Source organism: Oncorhynchus keta, chromosome 25, assembly GCF_023373465.1.
Source record: "Oncorhynchus keta strain PuntledgeMale-10-30-2019 chromosome 25, Oket_V2, whole genome shotgun sequence".
NCBI classification, from domain to species: Eukaryota; Metazoa; Chordata; class Actinopteri; order Salmoniformes; family Salmonidae; genus Oncorhynchus; species Oncorhynchus keta.
This window is the reverse complement of record NC_068445.1, coordinates 24,527,305-24,549,470: the sequence shown is the minus strand read 5'-3', so window position 1 is coordinate 24,549,470 and position 22,166 is coordinate 24,527,305. Positions and strand designations below refer to the sequence as shown.

At 42.8% G+C, this 22,166-nt stretch overlaps 1 protein-coding gene across 4 annotated transcripts in view; it reads left to right on the top strand.

The window, feature by feature from the left end:
• gpat2 (glycerol-3-phosphate acyltransferase 2, mitochondrial) overlaps positions 1–21,963 on the top strand; it is a 45,831-nt gene extending 23,868 nt beyond the window's left edge. For 3 of the 4 annotated variants that reach the window (XM_052478996.1, XM_052478993.1, XM_052478994.1), the window contains exons 10-23: positions 1,713–1,892; positions 5,241–5,342; positions 16,815–16,897; positions 17,396–17,514; positions 17,832–17,902; positions 18,195–18,358; positions 18,449–18,552; positions 18,654–18,838; positions 20,471–20,548; positions 20,655–20,762; positions 20,832–20,952; positions 21,054–21,122; positions 21,289–21,344; positions 21,434–21,963. In XM_052478996.1, the coding sequence (XP_052334956.1) occupies positions 1,713–1,892; positions 5,241–5,342; positions 16,815–16,897; positions 17,396–17,514; positions 17,832–17,902; positions 18,195–18,358; positions 18,449–18,552; positions 18,654–18,838; positions 20,471–20,548; positions 20,655–20,762; positions 20,832–20,952; positions 21,054–21,122; positions 21,289–21,344; positions 21,434–21,550 (1,557 nt within the window). In that variant the 3' untranslated portion in view covers positions 21,551–21,963. The remainder of the gene's footprint in view (positions 1–1,712; positions 1,893–5,240; positions 5,343–16,814; positions 16,898–17,395; positions 17,515–17,831; positions 17,903–18,194; positions 18,359–18,448; positions 18,553–18,653; positions 18,839–20,470; positions 20,549–20,654; positions 20,763–20,831; positions 20,953–21,053; positions 21,123–21,288; positions 21,345–21,433) is intronic. The other variant, XM_052478995.1, reaches the window with a different exon arrangement.
• Positions 21,964–22,166: the final 203 nt, after the last annotated feature.

Below are 22,166 nucleotides of genomic sequence, written 5' to 3'. Positions count from 1 at the left end.
AATGTATCATAATTCCAGTGGGTCAGAAGTTTAAATACACTAAGTTGACTGTGCCTTTAAACAGCTTAGAAAATACCAGAAAATTATGTCATGGTTTAATAGGCTAATTAACATCATTTGAATAAATTGGAGGTGTACCTGTGGATGTATTTCAGGGCCTACCTTCAAACTCAGTGCCTCTTCGCTTGACATCATGGGAAAATCAAAAGAAATCAGCCAAGACCTCAGAAACAAATTGTAGACCTCCACAAGTCTGGTCCTTGGGAGCAATTTCCAAATGCCTGAAGGTACCACGTTCATCTGTACAAACAATAGTACGCAGGTATAAACACCATGGGACCACGCAGCCGTCATACCGCTCATGAAGGAGACACATTCTATCCCCTAGAGATGAACGTACTTTGGTGCGAAAAGTGCAAATCAATCCCAAAACACCTTGTGAAGATGCTGGAGGAAACAGGTACAAAAGTATCTATATCCAAGGTAAAACGAGTCCTATATCGACATAACCTGAAAGGCTGCTCAGCAAGGAAGAAGCCACTGTTCCAAAACCGCCATAAAAAAGCCAGACTACGGTTTGCAACTGCACATGGGGAGAAAGATCGTACTTTTTGGTCTGATGAAACAAAAAAATAGCTGTTTGGCCATAATGACCATCGCTATGTTTGGAGGAAAAAGGGGGATGCTTGCAAGCCGAACAACACCATCCCAACCGTGAACCACGGGGTGGCAGCATCATGTTGTGTTGCTTTGCTGCAGGTGGGACTGGTGCACTTCACAATATAGATGGCATCATGAGGCAGGGAAAGGATGTGGATATATTGAAGCAACATCTCAAGACATCAGTCAGGCAGGAAGTTAAAGTTTGGTCGCAAATGGTTCTTCCAAATGGACATTGACCCCAAGCATACTTCCAAAGTTGTGGGAAAATGGCTTAAGGACAACAAAGTCAAGGTATTGGAGTGGCCATCACAAAGCCCTGACCTCAATCCTAGAGAAAATGCGTGGTCTGAACTGAAAAAGCGCGTTCGAGCAAGGAAGCCTAAAAACCTGACTCGGTTGCACCAGCTCTGTCTGGAGGAATGAGCCAAAATTCACCCAACTTATTGTGGGAAGCTTGTGGGAGGCTACCCAAAACGTTTGACCCAAGTTAAACAATTTAAAGGCAATACACTCAATTAGCATTTGGTAGCATGTGAACTTCTGACATTCTGGGAATCTGATGAAAGAAATAATAGCTGAAACAAATCATTCTCTCTCCTATTATTCTGACATTTCACATTCTTAAAATCAAGTTGTGATCCTAATTGACCTAAGACAGGGAATTTTTGCTAGGATTAAATGTCATGAATTGTGAAACTGAGTGTGTATGTAAACTAACGACTTCAACTGTGTATGTATGTACATATATCTCACACATTCATAATCCACTTGTCTGTCCTGCTATATACCGTTCTTTCTCTTTTCATCATCCCCTCTTTCCTTATCATCCTTGCCTTTTCAACCTCTCAGTAGGGACAGATGCTTTGGACTGGAGGCATCGACTACTCCTAGCTCTCCTATTTCTCTATCCTCTCTTCTCCTTCTCTGGTCCCCCGCCCCTCTTATTGGAGGTTGTCATTACGTTATGGTGGGTAATTTATCAGATTATTGCATTCCAAAACATGTTTTTCTCCAACTGCTCCCCACCCCCTCTCTCTCTATGTGTGTAGTTGGTTGGTGAGTTGCTGTGTGAAGGCCAGGTACTGAGTGTGTGTGTGTCAGGAGAGTGTTGGCGAGGAGGGCAATGGTTGGCACGCATCAGACTGGCTGTGAGAGAGGGAGTGGTGCCTGACGTCCACCTGGTTCCAGTGGGCATCTCCTATGACTGTGTTCCCAACACCAGCACACCGGTACAGTATACACAACAATAGGAACACCTACCTAATACCTAACAGCTTCAATTTGTTGGGGCATGGACTCTACAGGGTGTCGAACGCATTCCACAGGGATGCTGGCCCATGTTGACCCACAGGAAACTGTTGAGCATGATAAACCCAGCAGCGGTGCAGTTCTTGACACGCTCAAACCAGTGTGCCTGGCACCTACTAACATACCCTGTTCAAAGGCCCTTCAATCTTTCGTCTTGCCCATTCACCCTCTGAATGGCACACATACACAGTCCATGTCTCAATTGTCTCAAGGTTTAAAAATCGTTCTTTAACCCGTCTCCTCCCCTTCATCTACACTGATTGAAGTGGATTTAACAGGTGACCTGGATTCACCTGGTCAATCTGTAATGGAAAGAGCAGGTGTTGCTAATGTTTTGTACACTCAGTGTATAGCCTACAGGTAACTGCCAAAATAAGGAAGCACCAACATAAAGTGTGTTAATAAGGCATTGGGCACCACAAGCCAGAACAACTTCAATGCAACTTGGTACAGTGCCTTTCGGAAAGTATTCTGACCCCTTGACCTTTTCCACATTTTGTTATGTTACATTAAAACAATTATCATCAATCGACACAAAATACCCCATAATGACAAAGCAAAAACAGATTTTTAGAAATTGTTGCTAATTTATGAAAAATAAAAAACTGATATCATATTTACATAACTACTCGAACCCTTTACTCAGTACTTTGTTGAAGCACCTTTGACAGCGATTACAGCCTAGAGTCTTCTTGGGTATGACTCTATAAGCCTGGCACATCATTATTTGGGGAGTTTCTCCCATTCTTCTCTGCAAATCAAATCAAATCAAATTTATTTATATAGCCCTTCGTACATCAGCTGATATCTCAAAGTGCTGTACAGAAACCCAGCCTAAAACCCCAAACAGCAAACAATGCAGGTGTAAAAGCACGGTGGCTAGGAAAAACTCCCTAGAAAGGCCAAAACCTAGGAAGAAACCTAGAGAGGAACCGGGCTATGTGGGGTGGCCAGTCCTCTTCTGGCTGTGCCGGGTAGAGATTATAACAGAACATGACCAAGATGTTCAAATGTTCATAAATGACCAGCATGGTCGAATAATAATAAGGCAGAACAGTTGAAACTGGAGCAGCAGCACAGTCAGGTGGACTGGGGACAGCAAGGAGCCTTCATGTCAGGTAGTCCTGGGGCACGGTCCTAGGGCTCAGGTCAGTTGAAACTGGAGCAGGAGCGTGGACTGGGGACCCTCAAGCTCGGTCAGGTTGGATGGGAAGCGTTGCTGCACAGCTATTTTCAGGTCTCCAGAAATGTTTGATCGGGTTCAAGTCCGGGGTCTGGCTTGGTCACTCAAGGACTTTGAGACTCCTGCGTTGGCTGTGTGCTTAGGGTTGTTGTCCTGTTGAAAGGTGAACCTGTGCCCCAGTCTGAGGTCCTAACCTGCTCCAGAGTGCTTTTCATCAAGAATCTCTCTGTACTTTGCTCCGTTCATCTTTGCCTCGATCCTGACTAGTCTACCTAGCTATTTCAGTTTATTTTTTATATGTACCTTGGACACAAATTCTTAACCTGTTTTCGCTTTGTCATTATGGGTTACTCTGTGTAGATTGCTGAGGATTTTTATTTAATCCATTTTAGAATAAGGCTGTAATGTAACAAAATATGTAAAAAGTCAAGGGGTCTAAATACTTCCATGAAGGCACTGTATACATTCTACAAGTGTCTGGAACACTGTGGGAGAGATGTTTTGTTGATGGTGGTTGTTGATGGTGGTGGAAAATGCTGTCTCAGGCGCCGCTCCAGAAGCTCCCGTAAGTGGTCAGTTGGGTTGAGATCTGGTGACTGAGACAGACATGGCATGTGTTTTACATCATTTTCATGCTCCTCAGTGACCATTCGTGCCCTGTGGATTGGTGCATTGTCATCCTATGGGGTTATAGCCATGGTAGCCGAAATAATGTCCTGCCCAGCATTTTTCTAAATGACCCTAAGCTTGATGGGATGCTGAATTAACTCAAGAACCACACCTCTATCCCTCATTTATTTGAGTGTTCCCATTATTTTTGACAGTTACCTGTATAACACACACACATTAATATTACATTTCCCGGTAAAGCCCCTCGGGAGCCCCCCCACAGTGTTGCTTCTGTACTTGTTGGTTAGATGAAGGTGTTCCGTTGTGGGTGGGCTAATGTTCCCTCAACATCTTATTGTTCATTATTAATCTGACACACACACACGTCATCCTATTGTTAATTAAAAGAGCCTTCCCATTTTTGTTATTGCTCCCCTAATCTTCCTCTTAATGGGAGAGCCCCATAATGGTATCAGCATAACTCATCTGTGTGTGCTTATGTGCATGTATTCTATACTTCTATTGTGTCTGTACTTCCATTCTCCTAACTAATCGTTCCCTCAAGTATCCAAAGAATTCCCCACATCCCCATGAGGATAAAGGCTATTTTAAGGTTAGGGGTTAGGGTTACTATTAGGGCTAGGGTTACGGGTTAGGGTTACTATTAGGGCTAGGGTTACGGGTTAGGGTTACTATTAGGGCTAGGGTTACGGGTTAGGGTTACTATTAGGGCTAGGGTTACGGGTTAGGGTTACTATTAGGGCTAGGGTTACGGGTTAGGGTTACTATTAGGGCTAGGGTTACGGGTTAGGGTTACTATTAGGGCTAGGGTTACGGGTTAGGGTTACTATTAGGGCTAGGGTTACGGGTTAGGGTTACTATTAGGGCTAGGGTTACGGGTTAGGGTTACTATTAGGGCTAGGGTTACGGGTTAGGGTTACTATTAGGGCTAGGGTTACGGGTTAGGGTTACTATTAGGGCTAGGGTTACGGGTTAGGGTTACTATTAGGGCTAGGGTTACGGGTTAGGGTTACTATTAGGGCTAGGGTTACGGGTTAGGGTTACTATTAGGGCTAGGGTTACCGGTTAGGGTTACTATTAGGGCTAGGGTTACGGGTTAGGGTTACTATTAGGGCTAGGGTTACGGGTTAGGGTTACGGGTTAGGGCTAGGGTTACGGGTTAGGGTTACTATTAGGGCTAGGGTTACGGGTTAGGGTTACTATTAGGGCTAGGGTTACGGGTTAGGGTTACTATTAGGGCTAGGGTTACGGGTTAGGGTTACTATTAGGGTTAGGGTTACTATTAGGGCTAGGGTTACGGGTTAGGGTTACTATTAGGGCTAGGGTTACTATTAGGGCTAGGGTTACGGATTAGGGTTATGGTAGGGATTAGGATTAGGGAAAATAGGAATTTGAATGGAAATTCATTCTAGGTCCCCACGAGGATAACAATGTTTATGTATTCCAAATCCCCCAGGTTGGTCTGCTGTCTACTCTGAGGTGTGTGTTCTCCTTGCTGTGCGGCAACCGACAGAGAAGTAGTGTGAGGATCCACTTCGCCCAGCCCTTCTCTCTGAAGGTATGTTTGGACCAGGAACTGATGGGTATGCTATTGTTGTTCCTTCATGGAGGACTGAGCTGCTTAGCTTAAAACTAACTCTCCAACAGACAGGGATTGTGAAACACTTTAGTATTAGTATTTTTGAGGCGGTCTCAGTTGTGACTACGGGCTGTTAATTAACATAAAACACATTTAGCATCTTCCACACACAGCGCCACTGATGCAGAAGTTTTTGAACATCTACATTTTAAAAATTTAGTCAGCCTACACCATCCTGTTATTTATTTTGAATGTCTATAGAAACACAAATAATATATTTCAGAAGAACAGAATAATGAATGTTAATCAGGCTATGCCATATGGCTTTATATCTGATTAAATGATAAGATATGCTATTTTATCAAATCGATTACCTAACATTTAATTGATTACGTGATTGAATTAAACCATGCAACAATTAAACCACTAATAACCTGGGGCACCACGGAGGCATTCATTTATATAGAGCAGTTATCTCCCGAATCCACTCTTAAAGATCTGAAGATCTTTTATATCAATAGCAGTCAATTATTAATCGTCAGCTCGATCGGTCTCATTCCGATTGTCATAAGTACTTGGCTATAGAGGTAGGAGGAGAGGGCGGGACTGAGACAGGTAATGGTGGACTGAACGTAGTTATGTAGAGCACCTCAAGATATTAATATTCAATATCGGCAAGTTAGACTAAATATTAGCACAACACAATCTGGTGGGTGATAACCTTCAATCTGGATAATAACACAAAACAAATCTTAAGACTAGAGAAATGTATTGACAAATATTAAGAAAACAAGAAACACACAAATATGACAGAGTTAAGACAGGGGAACCGATTTCAGAACGAAAACGTGACTCTTCTACAGACACAGACGATTTCATATTTTCACCAACGGGAATGGTAAAGGTCGAAACCGATCTGTTAATCAATAAATGACAAACTGGGTATACTTAAAATAGTCAGTAAGGATATAAAAGAGTTGAAGGCCTCGAGATGAGTGATGAAAAAGCTGTGACCATTGGAGAAAGAAACAAATAAGCTAAAAGTGACAATACATAAGAATGAAACTGAAGTGAACATCGTTCTGAGAGAAGCCTTACTTGACATAGACTAGATCCATGAGAGAGAATTTGGTACTTACAGGTATCCAAGAAGGAGAAGTTCCTGAATCTGTAGTTAGAGTTCCTCCTTACAGCGCTTCAGATTCCATGTGGAGCTATCGACAAAATCGAACTCAAATGTGTACACCACTTCGGACATAGAGAGCAGAGGTATGAACGCCCAATCGTTGCCAAATGTGCTACATTTAAAGATAAAATAATGGTTAAAAGCCTGGGTAAAAGACTTGCTGGGACCAAAATTGGCATGAATGACCAGTTCCCGAAGGAAATTACAGAATGGCATAAAGTTCTGTATCCAATTTCCAAGAAAAATAGATTAAAAGGGAAACGAGTCGCTCTCGTCGTCAATAAACTATATATTGATAACCAGCTGTTCAGAGACACAAAAACTACTCCATGGCTATTTAAAAAATTACGAAGTTCTTATAGACGAGGAAAATAATGAAACACAATTCTACCCTGGTTATGGATTGGAATAATACAATAAAAAAACATAGCTTTTCTATATATCTTCAAATACACTGCTCAAAAAAATAAAGGGAACACTTAAACAACACAATGTAACTCCAAATCAATCACACTTCTGTGAAATCAAACTGTCCACTTAGGAAGCAACACTGATTGACAATACATTTCACATGCTGTTGTGCAAATGGAATAGACAACAGGTGGAAATTGTAGGCAATTAGCAAGACACCCCCAATAAAGGAGTGGTTCTGCAGGTGGTGACCACAGACCACTTCTCAGTTCCTATGCTTCCTGGCTGATGTTTTTGTCACTTTTGAATGCTGGCGGTGCTTTCACTCTAGTGGTAGCATGAGACGGAGTCTACAACCCACACAAGTGGCTCAGGTAGTGCAGCTCATCCAGGATGGGACATCAATGCGAGCTGTGGCAAGAAGGTCTGCTGTGTTTGTCAGCGTAGTGTCCAGAGCATGGAGGCGCTACCAGGAGACAGGCCAGTACATCAGGAGACGTGGAGGAGGCTGTAGGAGGGCAACAACCCAGCAGCAGGACCGCTACCTCCGCCTTTGTGCAAGGAGGAGCACTGCCAGAGCCCTGCAAAATGACCTCCAGCAGGCCACAAATGTGCATATGTCTGCTCAAACGGTCAGAAACAGACTCCATGAGGGTGGTATGAGGGCCCGACGTCCACAGGTGGGGGTTGTGCTTACAGCCCAACACCGTGCAGGACGTTTGGCATTTGCCAGAGAACAACAAGATTGGCAAATTCGCCACTGGTGCCTTGTGCTCTTCTCAGATGAAAGCAGGTTCACACTGAGCACATGTGACAGACGTGACAGAGTCTGGAGACGCCGTGGAGAACGTTCTGCTGCCTGCAACATCCTCCAGCATGACCAGTTTGGCGGTGGGTCAGTCATGGTGTGGGGTGGCATTTCTTTGAGGGGCCGAACAGCCCTCCATGTGCTCGCCAGAGGTAGCCTGACTGCCATTAGGTACCGAGATGAGATCCCTTGTGAGACCATATACTGGTGCGGTTGGCCCTGGGTTCCTCCTAATGCTAGACCTCATGTGGCTGGAGTGTGTCAGCAGTTCCTACAATAGGAAGGCATTGATGCTATGGACTGGCCCGCCCGTTCCCCAGACCTGAATCCAATTGAGCACATCTGGGACATCATGTCTCGCTCCATCCACCAACGCCACGTTGTACCACAGACTGCCCAGGAGTTGGCGGATGCTTTAGTCCAGGTGTGGGAGAAGATCCCTCAGGAGACCATCCGCCACCTCATCAGGAGCATGCCCAGGCGTTGTAGGGAGGTCATACAGGCACGTGGAGGCCACACACACTACTGAGCCTCATCTTGACTTGTTTTAAGTTGGATTAGCCTGTAGTGTGGTTTTGAGTGTGACTCCAAATCCAGACCTCCATGGGTTGAGGAATTTGATTTCCATTGATAATTTTTGTGTGATTTTGTTGTCAGCACATTCAACTATGTAAAGAAAAAAGTATTTAATAAGAATATTTCATTCATTCAGATCTAGGGTGTGTTATTTTAGTGTTCCCTTTATTTTTTTGAGCAGTGTATATATATAGAGTACAGGGAACATAAGGTTGAATATATTATTATAGACCTGCTAGATCTACTGTCTCTTTTATATTATGACATTTCAGCTAGATCTACTGTCTTTATTATATTACAACAGACCAGCTGTATCTACTGTCTCCATTTCACTTTGGCCATTGTTGTGGGCCTGCCCTCCCCTCAACAGCCTCAAATAGACTATTTCATGTGGGTTGGGGTGGGGCGGCAGACACACGCATCTCACATTTCATTACATTTTTAGATATTGCTTCTAAATTTAAAAGAAATCACAAATAATATTTCATATTATTAATTTCAAACAAGGGCATTAGCATGAGAATAACTTACATTTACATTACATTTACATTTACATCTTTAAGGAATACCTAGGATAGGATAAGTAATCCTTCTCACCCCCCTTTAAGATTTAGATGCACTATTGTAAAGTGACTGTTCCACTGGATGTCATAAGGTGAATGCACCAATTTGTAAGTCGCTCTGGATAAGAGCGTCTGCTAAATGACTTAAATGTAACTTACCAGTCCAACACGATGTCCTCTCCGTTCAAAGAAATATTCCTCCACTTGGGAATCGCTAAATGAATCGTCCTACAACAATCTCTGTCTCACTTTTCCGATCAATTTCTTCTAAAATTGTGTGTACATCTGTATATCTAGACTTAGATTTAGCTTTCCCTGACTTAGTCGCCATACTGATTGATATATATAAACAGCTGAATCTGCGCGTTTACCAAACAATGCTGTGCGTAATATGCGTAGCTCCTTCCGGTATAAAACTTCAATAGCGAATGACTCTCTTTACGCCGGAGTTTACTACATGGGTTGGTCTTCCAACACATAACCATTGCATATTGCCGTTTACCTCAGCTCATTGGCTATCTACCCAGCTAGATTTCAAGACGATCAGTGGTCATTGGGTTAAAATACAGTCAATCAACGAAACAGTGGTCATATCATTGGTGCACAGTGATGTCATTATCTGTTGTCTTCAAAACGGTTTCTTTCAGTCAATATGTCCCGCAAAATGGCCCATCATGTTTGGTTGTGTTACAAACAAACCAGTTGATTGCAATGAAACCAAACATGACTGGAAAAGTCACGTTTTGTGTAGGTATTTACCCTCGAATGGGTCGTCGTGGAATGAGACGGAATTCAAGACACGAGGTTCACAAAATGTTTTGTGTTAGGCTATAAAAACGGATTTTATCAAACAAAAGATAATTAATTCTGTAACAATGAGCATTGGGATTGCAAACAGACGAAGATCGTCAAAGGTAAACAATTTATTTTAATGCAGTTTGTGATTTTGTTATGCCTGTGCTGCTTGAAATAGTTTTTTTTTATGGGGCTCTATTCTCGGATAATCGCATCATATTCTTTCGCAGTAAATCTTTTTTTAAATCTGACAACGCAGTTGGATTAGCAAGATTCTAGGCTTTCGATACATGTGAGACACTTGTATTCTCATGAATGTTTAATATGACTATTTATGTAGCGATCACCGTATGTTGTGGAATTTCAGCCCGCTACCGGGTTCCGTGCGCAGAGAGGTTAACAAAGGAAATTGAAGGACTAACAGTACAGTTAGATAGCAATAAAAAACTGTACCATAGAGGCAAAGAATAAGTTGTAGGAAAAACAAAAAGAAATGGAGGAAATTATTCAAGAAAGATCCAGTGTAATATATTATAAAAAATTAAGCGAACTGGATGGAATATGTGGGAAAATGCACCAAATTATTTTTTAATCTTCAATATAGAAATGCTACCAAAAATGTATGGAAACTTGTTACAAATGGAGTAATGCATGATTCACCAAATTATATTTTGAAAGAGGAAGTAAAATACTTTAAGAATGTTTTAGTTTCAGTCTCCTCCATCTCCACTAACTGAAACTAATTGTATGGATATTTTTCCTAATAATAATAACATGAACATCTATACAGAAAGACAGAAAGACATGTGAAGGCCAAATTACAGAGGAGGAACTTCTTGATGCAGTTAAAGCCTTTAAGGCTGGGGAAACTCCAGGGCTGGAAGGCATACCAGTGGAAGTATACAAAACGTATTTGATATACTCACAGGACCATTATTAGAATGTTTTATCCACTCCTATATAAATGGTAGATTATCAAACACGCAACCAGGTCTGATATCATTATTACTGAAACAGGACACAAGTGGTGTGTGTGTATATATAAAGTTCCAGTTCAATTAAAAAAATTGGAGACCTTACACTTCAGTGTTGTGATGCAAAAATCCTAGCAAAATGCTTGGTGCATAGAATTAATAAAGTATTGTCAGATGTTATTCATCCAAATCAGACAGGTTTTTACATGGACGATACATTGGAGATAATATAGTAGAAGGGCTGTTCAGAACGAGGGTCGAGTCTAGCGTACGGTTGTGGTTGGGGCGCGCGACATGAAAGCTCGCTCCACTTTGTTTTTGTCCGGTATTGAACACAGTTTATCCCGTCTTAAATTTGAGCGATTATTTACGTTTAAAAATACCTAAAGTTGGATTAGGAAAGTTGTTTGGATCAAGTTTACATGTAACTTATTAGATACTTTGTAGTCATGTTACGCGAGTTGGAACCGGTGTATTTTCTGAATCAAACGCGCCAAATAAATTGACATTTTGGGGATATAACGACGGAATTTATCAAACAAAAGGACCATTTGTGATGTTTAATGGACATATTGGAGTGCAAACAGAAGAAGCTCTTCAAAGGTAAGGCATAAATTATAGAATTATTTCTGACTTTTGTGTCGCGCCTGGCGGGTTGAAATGTGATTTTCATGTGTTTGTTTGGGGTGCTGTCCTCAGATAATAGCATGGTTTGCTTTCGCTGTAAAGCCCTTTTGAAATCTGACACGGTGGCTGGATTATCAAGAAGTTCATCTTTAAACCGATGTATAACACTTGTATGAGTCATGAATTATTATGAGTATTTCTGGTTTTGAATTTGGCGCGCTGCTATTTCACTGGGTGTTGTCAAATCAATCCCGTTAACTTCTTGATGCACCCATCCCGTTAGCGGGATGATTTTCATCAACATCCGCTGAATTGCAGAGCGCCAAATTCAAATTAAATTACTAAAAAATATTTCATTTTCATGAAATCACAAATATCAAATACAGAAATCAATATAGCATAACACAGCTTAGTTTGTTAATCCACCTGGCATGTCAGATTTCAAAAAAGCTTTTTGGCGAAAGCATACCAAGCGTTTATGTAAGGACATCTCTCTCAGCAGACGAAACATTACAAATAGCTAGCAGCCAAGTAGATTGAGTTTGAGTTTATTTTATTTTTTACAGGGACAGTGCACATTAATCAACGTTTCAGTAAAAGTGCCAGTTTTAGCCAGCCGGCTAATTTTCAACTGCAGTCCCTGGGCAGGTTATTAAAAACAATTACAATATAGACAATCATTGAGCAGTGAGCACATGCAGAGCAACGTAGGACAAGCAAGCAACGTAGGACAAGCAAGACGTATCATACAGACATAGAACAAAATTCATAAAAGCAACGGTGTTTCCACACCTCACAAGCTACAGACAACATGGAAAGCAGCAATACACAGCTAGGGATTATGATCACAAATCTGATTCCCCTTTAGCCATGCATTCATACATTTTGTGAAAGTGTGATATGTGGTGCAGTTATGTGTGTTTGATGGCAGTGTATTCCAGACAAGGGAAGCTCTCACAGAGAACGCGGATTTACTAAAGGTGCTTTTCCTTAAGGGAACTATACAGTCACCTCTCATGGCAGACCTTGTGGATCTGCTGCCATATGTTTGGTCACGAAAAGTCACTTACCTTTGATCTTCGGATGTTTGCACTCACGAGATTCCCAGTTACACAATAAATGTTCCTTTTGTTCCATAAAGATTATTTTTATATCCAAAATACCTCTGGTTGGAGCGTTATGTTCAGAAATCCTACAGGCTTGAGCGGTCATGATCGGGCAGACAAATTCCAAATAGTATCTGTAAAGTTCGTAGAAACATGTCAAACGTTTTTTGTAATCAATCCTCAGGTTGTTTTTACAATATATAATCGATAATATTTCAACCAGACTGTAGCTTCTTCAATGGGAGAGAGAAAATGTCTGCTCCAAGCTGTTGCGCATGCAAAACGCTGCTGGCACCCAGCCATCCAATGACGCGATGTGATCTTTCTAGCTCATTTTTCAAAATAAAAGCCTGAAACTATGTCTGAAGACTGTTCACAACATGTGGAAGCCATAGGAAAAGGCTTTTAAATGGAGCGAAGGCAGGCAATGGAACAGAGGTTTCAGGAAAAACAGCACTTCCGGGTTGGATTTTCCTCAGGTTTTCGCCTGCAATTTCAGTTCTGTTATACTCACAGACAATATTTTGACAGTTTTGGAAACTTTAGAGTGCTTTCTATCCTAATCTGACAATTATATGCATATTCTAGATTCTGGGCCTGGGAAATAGGCAGTTTCATTTGAGTACGTTTTTCATCCAAACATGAAAATACTGCCCCATACACTCAACAGGTTAACCACTCTGGGATAGGACGATTGCGTCCCACCTGGCCAATAGCCAGGGAAGATGCAGAGCGCCAAATTCAAATAAAATACTATAAAAAAATCACACAACATCACTACAAAATATCTCAAAAGTTACCTGTAAACTTTGCCAAAACATTTCAAACTACTTTTGTAATACAACTTTTGGTATTTTTGGTATTTTTTTAAAGTAAAGTAAAGTAAATAATCAATAAAATTGAAGACGGGATGGTCTGTGTTCAATACAAAAAGAAAACAAACTGACGCTACTTTTCTGGTCATGCGCATCTATCCAACAGTCCACTTCAAGTGACTCTCATTCAAGATGGCCGTACTTCTTCATTACACAAAGGAAAAACCTCAACCAATTTCTAAAGACTGACATCTAGTGGAAGCGATAGGAACTGCAAGCAAGTGCCGTAGAAATCTAGGTCCACATAGAAAACCCATTGAAAAGAGTGACCTCAACAACAACAAAATACCTGGATGGTTTTTCCTCGGGGTTTCTCCTGCCTAATAAGTTCTCTTATACTCAGACATAATTTTAACAGTTTTAGAAACTTTAGAGTTTTCTATCCAAATCTACCAATTATATGCATATCCTAGTTTCTGGGCCTGAGTATCAGGCAGTTTACTTTGGGCACACTTTCATCCGGATGTTAAAATAGTACCCTCTAGCCTTAAGAATTAAGGGATTAGAAATCCATGGTTTAAAAACAAAGTGTCATTGTACGCTGATTCATGTTTTCTTTTAAAAACACAATTAGAATCTTTCCACGGCCTCATAGAGGATCTAGATACTTTTGCTATCGTCTCTGGATTAAAACCAAATTATAAGTGTACCTATTGGATCACAAAAAAAAATGCTAATTTTACATTACCGTGTAGTTTACCAATTAAATGGTCTCACTAAAGGCATCAGTAATACAAAAGTTATACTTAAATCCAAACTGGTTTTCTAGTAAATTGGTAGGAATGTCTCATCCTATGTTCAAGAATAGCCTTTTTCCCTTTGTTCAGATTACACCTGCTCACTTTCGGTTGTTTGAAAAGGAAATCATCTCAAATATCGTTATTTTTTTAAACAAGCCTTAGAAAGTTGGTTGCAATTTCAGTTGAATCCACCTGAAAAGACAACAAATAATACAACAAATATTGTGGTTAAACTCAAATATACTAATTGATTTAAAAAATATATATTTTTCGAGTAAATTATTTTAAAAGGTGTTTTAGTGAATGAGATCATAAATAGGACTGGTGGAGTTATGTCACACATGCAGCTAACACAACAAAATTACAACCAACTAATTGCAGCACTACCACAAAAATGGAAGAGGCAAGTAGAAGGGGAAAAGAGTAAGGAACTGGTATGTCGGCCCTGTATTAAAGAACATAAATGGTTAAAGAAAAGTGTGATAAATAAAAACATATACCAATTCAGCTTGCTGTCATTGCAGGTAATCTCAACGCTGTGCGTTACAGGAAAGACATCCTTCCCTCATTTGGTACCCTTCCTGCAGTATCACTTCTTCTTTAGTGAATAACTGTTCAAAGTTCATACCAAGTTACCGTAATCAGCTATACTATTCTGGCTGGACTAGTTGAAATTCACCATTCCAGCGTAGGGATTGTCACTTCCACGTTGAAATTCGCCCTTTTAAACATTTGGACACCAGTCCTCACATCGTCGGGAACTAAATTGACATCCGTCAACGGGCTTTTGTACTGTGGGAGAGAAGGTCGTGTTTCATAGTTCTCAACCAATGTCTGTTCACTTGGGGGTGTCCACTGAGTGTGCATAGTTTACTTATGTAAACATTTCTCTCATTTATAAGCTAAAATTACATCTGGCCACAAATAGTTTCATATTTAAACATTTAAATTGCACAATCATTCCATGTGAATCTTATAACTAGAATGTGTAGATGTCCCAAGATTACATTTGTCGTCCTTTCATCAGATATAATGTCCCAGACACCAACTGATCTGATATCATATTCTTTAAGTACCAACGGACACTTTCAACTGGTTGAGAAAGGGAAATATTGTTCCATTCCTCAACCTTTTGATGTTACCATACTCTCTCTCTGTTAACAAATGGCTTTCCAAGAGTCCATTCTGTAGAGTGGAGAGAAAAGGGGGAAATGTATTTATGGGGGGTCATAAACCTCACCCAACAGGGCAACGTCATGACAATGTTTCAATTTTATACATTCCAAGCCTGCATGGTGCGACTCTAATGATGTTTTGAAAAAAAGGCATGAACTCTGATTAGGCTGTACACATTCATCAGTCTCTCATTCACAATTTGACAAGCATTTGATAATGCCTCAAATTTCCTGGCTGCATCCCCTTTGTGGCCGTAATGCCCACGAAAAACATCTGTGCCCTTGGGCTAAATATAATAATTATGATTCCCTTCTCCCGGCTGCGTGCCGAAGCATCTCACTCGTATGGCTCTCAGTCACGTGGTACATGTCTTTCTCACAGGCTACAAGTGAAGGCCGACACATCGGGGACGGAACTGTGCACGTCCTTATCCAATTCCGAGGCGCATATTGGAAGAACTGTCCACATTTGCTTTTTGTCAACCAACAAGATGAGTAGGCGTAACAAACAGCAAAAGCACTAGTCTATATACTATCCCCATAGTACAAAAGTTCACCTATTCCGTGCGAGAAATAAATATTCCACAAATAGCCCGGGACAGTTGTGGAATGCCCTAGATCCCAAATTAATACAACCACTAGCATCAAAAAAACGGTTTTAAGCAATGAGTCTGACAAAACAGATGTGAACATTTAGCCTAATAGTTTAACAACATTTGAAGCTATTTCTTCACATTATAAGCACAGCAATGTGCAAATGGCAGTAGGCTATAAGCTCAAATGTTCCATTAGCAGGAAAACACCATTCTCAAAAGTGACCACAGATGCGATGATGCATTAAATAATTTTATTATAAAGGTGAATTATTATGGTGAAAATTATCTTCCCCCAAACTTGACACTCAGGCCTGTAACTGCATATGTTTGCCAGTTACAGGCCTCTCATCTTTTTAAGTGGGAGAACTTGCACAATTGGTGGCTGACTAAATACTTTTTTCCCCCACTGTATATGTGTGGAATTAGTTTAGATTTAAAATGAACCATTATCATGCACCTGTCTTGAAACGGGGCATCAGGAAAAATGCATGTCATCTATGCACTTAAATAGCAAATGGAGGACACTTTTCCATTGGTTTATTTTCACACCAGTCGGGCAGGCTCTACTCTTGTTGTAAAGAGAAGCAATGTGCTAAATATTAGGAAAGTTGATAAATAAAGTAAGCCTAGCCTGAAGAAAGCTGATGGAATCGTCCTCTTTTTAATAGAGGCCATCACTCTGTTTTCTTGCGCAATTGCATAGCCTATAGAAATGTTGCTCAACATGAGCTCATGGGCTCTCAAAGTGTTTGATTCGATTTTTGATTACATTTGCATTGACGTCAGAGTGTTTAGAGGGACAGTGGAGTGCCGAGTACCAGGCAGTTAGCAAGTTTGGTGGGCTACTAATGACCATCAGCAGCAATCAGAGCTTGGAGAAGCCTAATTACCCAGGTGGAATTTGACTGCCGTCATGACTCGTGACCGCCGTTGTGGTAGTAATGCGGTCACCGTAACAGCACTAGTTGTTACTGAGTGTGACTTTTCTCTCTGCTGTGTGTGTGTGTGTGCGTGCGTAGGAGATGTGTGACACAGGGAAGTGTCGTGTGGATGGAGGGCGCCCTCTACAAGATCTCCTGCTCCCTACCATTCTACACAACAGGTGTGTGCCTGCGCTTGCGTCACATCTTATCTCAATATTTGCTGTTCAGTCCTCACTTCTTATGAAACTCAGAGGAGGAGAGAGGACGATGGGAAAAGGAGAGAGTTGAAAGGGTATCAGCAGTGGGGACTGAAGATGGATGGAGAAAGAGTTTGTTGAGTCAATCTGTCTGGCTTTACTTGGTTTATTAGGTCTGTTTAAAGTCTCTATTGTTCACAGCTCAAATAGTTAACACACAGCAGTGAACAGGAGAGCTAGCCAAACCAAGCTGGGAACCTGGTGGGATATACACACACTTTTGATCTGACTCACAAAAACACACTCATTCAAAGTGCCTAACTGATGCTCAAACACCCTGCAGTCTCTACTCTCTAGGTTTTATGCTTCCTGTTGTCTATCTGGCATCGCTAATTGAGATCATTTCCTGTTTTGAAGGAGCTGATTTAGTGAAAGGTCTTCAGGCTGATATGTTTGTGCGCGCCCTTGCCCTTCCTCCAGGTCTGATGCAATATTTGGCCAGAGGACGATGTCATGGATCCTGCCCCCTCGTTATTTGCCTGAGCTCTGCCAATCGGAGAGAGACCTCAGCATTGCCCTCACCCTGCACCTCACCTACTGTGAGTTACACACACACACACACACAGAGATGCATACATAAGCGCACGCACACACCCCCACCCTGCCCTTCATCTACTGTGAGTCTATTGCCATCCTAAATCAACCCCTAGACTCTTGATTTCCCCCTTGTACATCAGAAAGGACCAGATCAACTATACTGTACTAGTCTGGAGTTTCCATAATATCTTTGACACTACATCACTGTCCAACCCTCCTCTCTCTCTCTCACACCCTCTGTCTCCATCTCTTTGACATGTCATAATGCCAGTTGCAGTCTATTAACATGTAATATACCTGGTGTTTTTCCTATTTTTAGCCACTATGTCCTGCATGGCTGTGATGTCCACTAGCCTGGTCTCCTGTCTTCTACTGCACAAACACCGCAAGGTAGTGTGTGTGTGTGTGTGTGTGTGTGTGTGTGTGTGTGTGTGTGTGTGTGTGTGTGTGTGTGTGTGTGTGTGTGTGTGTGTGTGAACTATTCTCCTGCCAGCCCTGTGGTGACATCACAGGGAACACACACCATCTATGACCATAAACTCAGCCTGGGGGTTAAGTACTGGAGTCCCGTGTATTTCTGCTTTGCTTCTTATTGTTTGTGTGTAAAGACGTTATTAGAGTCGCTGATGCTGACTTTCTACTCTCACCTCATTTTCTCTCTCCACCCCCACCCTCCATCCAGGGTGTCTGTCTGTCTGTGTTGTGTCGTGACGTGGCCTGGCTGCTGGAGGAGATATTGTTCAGGAACAGAGATGTGGGCTTTGGGGGGAGTCTGGTTGGGGTGGTCTACCACTCCCTCACCCTCCTCACCCCTCACCTAACCCTCGCTGCCCATCCCAAAGACAGGTAGGTGTGTGTGTGTGTGTGTGTGTGTGTGTGTGTGTGTGTGTGTGAGACGGAGAGGGAATACCAACCATTTCTCTCCCTCCCTTCTAGGTCTGATCCCCTCATCGCTCCCCACCCCTCTCTCTCCGCCACTCTCTCTCTTTCCCGCCATTCCCAGATACTCACACACACCTTCATCCATGAGGCCGTCGGAGGTACGTCTGTGCAAATTCATTACCACATTCACAATCTTCATTGATTAGTTGTATTATTTATGACTCTTTTGTTTTTCCTACAATTGACTGTGTGTGTGCAGCGTGTGCAGTGTCTGCCATGCTGTGCGAGGTGGCAGGCTGCGGGGGCAGCAGCAGGATCAAGGGTGAAGAGATTAAAGGTGACGAGGTCAGAGGGGAGATGGAGTTTGACGTTGCACTGTGTCAGGATGAACTGACTGAGAGAGCCCTGCAACTCACACACTTACTGCCCCCGGGGTATATACCTGTGAGTACGTACACACACAATGCCCCCTTGTGAACAATACCTGTGAATAGTACACATTCACACACACATACCTACTGTGTCTGGAAATACTATACTAGACACACAATGGACTGGCTGGGTGTGTGTGTCTTATTCAATGAATGTTTAATGGAGCAGCACAGCTATTCATCTAGCTCTGAGAGTGCGAGAGATTGTGTATGGAGTGTGTGCTCTCGAACTCTCTGTCCTCAAAGGCTTTTAATCAAAGACATAAATACTAGGCCTTTCTCTCTCTCGCTCCCTCCCTCTCTCCTTCTCGCTCTCTCCTTTGTCTGATTCCATCAGTTTTTATTTCTATCTGACTCCATCAGTTTTTATTTCTATCTGACTCACACTGTTTCCTCACCCCCCACCCACCCATCTGTGTTTCCTCACCCCCCACCCACCCATCTGTGTTTCACCCCCCTCTGTTTTTCCTCACCCCCCCCCCCCACCCACCCATCTGTGTTTCCTCACCCCCCTACCCTCCTGTGTTTCCTCACCCCCCACCCTCCTGTTTTTCCTCACCCCCTACCCGTCTGTGTTTTCTCACCCCCTACCCATCTGTGTTTCCTCACCCCCTACCCATCTGTGTTTCCTCACCCCCTACCCTCCTGTGTTTCCTCAACCCCCCTACCCCTCTCTCTGTTTCCTCAACCCCCTACCCATCTGTGTTTCCTCAACCCCCATACCCATCTGTGTTTCCTCAACCCCCATCTGTGTTTCCTCACCCCCTACCCTCCTGTGTTTCCTCACCCCCATACCCATCTGTGTTTCCTCAACCCCCTACCCATCTGTGTTTCCTCACCCCCTACCCATCTGTGTTTCCTCCCCCCCTACCCTCCTGTGTTTCCTCAACCCCCCCTACCCATCCCCTCTCTCTGTTTCCTCAACCCCCTACCCATCTCTGTTTCCTCAACCCCCTACCCATCTGTGTTTCCTCAACCCCCTACCCATCTGTGTTTCCTCACCCCCCTACCCATCTGTGTTTCCTCACCCCCTACCCATCTGTGTTTCCTCACCCCCTACCCATCTGTGTTTCCTCACCCCCCTACCCTCCTGTGTTTCCTCAACCCCCTACCCATCTGTGTTTCCTCACCCCCCTACCCATCTGTGTTTCCTCACCCCCCTACCCTCCTGTGTTTCCTCACCCCCCACCCTCCTGTGTTTCCTCACCCCCCTACCCATCTGTGTTTCCTCACCCCCTACCCATCTGTGTTTCCTCACCCCCCTACCCATCTGTGTTTCCTCACCCCCTACCCATCTGTGTTTCCTCACCCCCCCCCTACCCTCCTGTGTTTCCTCAACCCCCTACCCCTCTCTCTGTTTCCTCAACCCCTACCCATCTGTGTTTCCTCAACCCCCTACCCATCTGTGTTTCCTCAACCCCCCTACCCATCTGTGTTTCCTCAACCCCCTACCCATCTGTGTTTCCTCAACCCCCCTACCCATCTGTGTTTCCTCAACCCCCTACCCATCTGTGTTTCCTCAACCCCCCTACCCATCTGTGTTTCCACATTGACTGATAACTGCCTGTCTGTCCACCAATAGCGACAAAATATGCACAGATAATGCTCTGACTTGCCCCATTTTTCTGTCTTTCTTTCTCTATAGCCATGTCAGTCATCTCATGGCTTTGCTCTGGATGCAGTGGACACACTGGTGCGCTGTGGCATCCTTGTGATGGAAGAGGTTAAAAGTGCATCACACACAAACGTACATCTCTCACAACACACTTTCACCATTTCAACCCAGTGATTGGGCTTATGTCATTTATATCGTGTGTGTGTGTTTGTAGGTTCCTAGCGATACGCCGATCTGTGATTTCTGGAGGAAGGGTGCTCTGACTTGGAGTTCTTCAGACGACCATTCTGACTGTGAAGAAGGAGAGGCACGCTCCTTCAAGGTACACACACAGAACTACTAATCAACACAACTCAGTGACTAAAATCTATCTCTCTCATTCTCTTTGTAGTTGAGCCAGCCCAGCCAGTGTCCAGAACTGCTTTTCTTCCTGTGCAGTCTGATGGCTGGCTACCTGAGGGCCCTGTGCTGGGCTACAGAGGGTTTAGACCTCCTAGACACTCCGCTACCAGGTGTGTGTGTGTGTGTGTGTGTGTGTGTGTGTGTGTGTGTGTGTGTGTGTGTGTGTGCGGAACTCCTCTGAGTAGCTGTGTGTGTGTGTCTCACCCTGCAGAGGCTGTCCGTTTGGGCCAGATACACTCCCACCTGTGTGACACCGCCCAGAGGGACAGGGGACACTATGGTGAGACTGGAATTACAAAATGACATACACACAGAATGCTTAATACCCATACTTCAAACATTTGCCTAATGAAAATCTCCTCTTTAATAACCAGCTTTTATGTCTGGAGGTTACGCACATGACTCACCTTTCACAAACACTGGTTTGTTGTGTGTGTATGTCACAGAGAGCTGCTCAGAGGAGGTGGCACGTGTGACAGTCAGGACGCTGACAGACCTGGGGGTGAGAAGCAGTCACTCTGTATATGATTAACATTTTATCAGTGACTCACTGGTCCTTGCACGTGTATCTAAATAGTGTTTGTGTGTCAGGTGCTGGTTGAGGATCAGCAGAGAGGATGTGTTTTCCTGGGAGTCAGTCCACTCTTCCAACAGACAGACAACAGACAGAAACTCCACAGCTTTATATCCCAGTTCCTCTATGACTAACACACACACACCACAAGAGAACGACCAATCAGTGAATGGGAGTAAAGTCTATATAGTGAAGCTCTAATGTTTAGCCTGCTCTTATTGACTTTCATGTGTTTACATGATCAAGTCGTTGGAATTAAGTTTACATTTTACTGTTCTCATCAGGCAATTTTTTAGTTCTCAATGCGTGTTTCAGTTTAGTAAAAGACTTTGCAGTCTTGTTTCAGTTTAGATGTTGCCTTTGGCCAAATATGTATAGTGATAACTTGGCTTGGAACAGTTCACATTTTTGGACACACCAGAGAAATTGAGAGAAGATGTGTGTTTCTAGTGTTAATGATGCAGAATAGCTCAGTGGAAAGTGTCTAGCAAGATTGTTTTCATATGATGCGATTTGTTACGTTTATGTTATTAAACCTAGAAATGTTTTTATTTTCTGAATCCATCATTGCTCTGCTCTCACAAACCTGAAGCACCACACTCCATTAGAAGTGATAAGGGTCATAATGATTGAGAACAATCCCTATAAAACTAATGTGTGGGCAGCCATTCAGTTTATTGTTTGCCAAGTGTTCACATAATTAACAATGGTTTATGGACCAGAGGTCAGTTTAGATTAGAACTCTTGAGT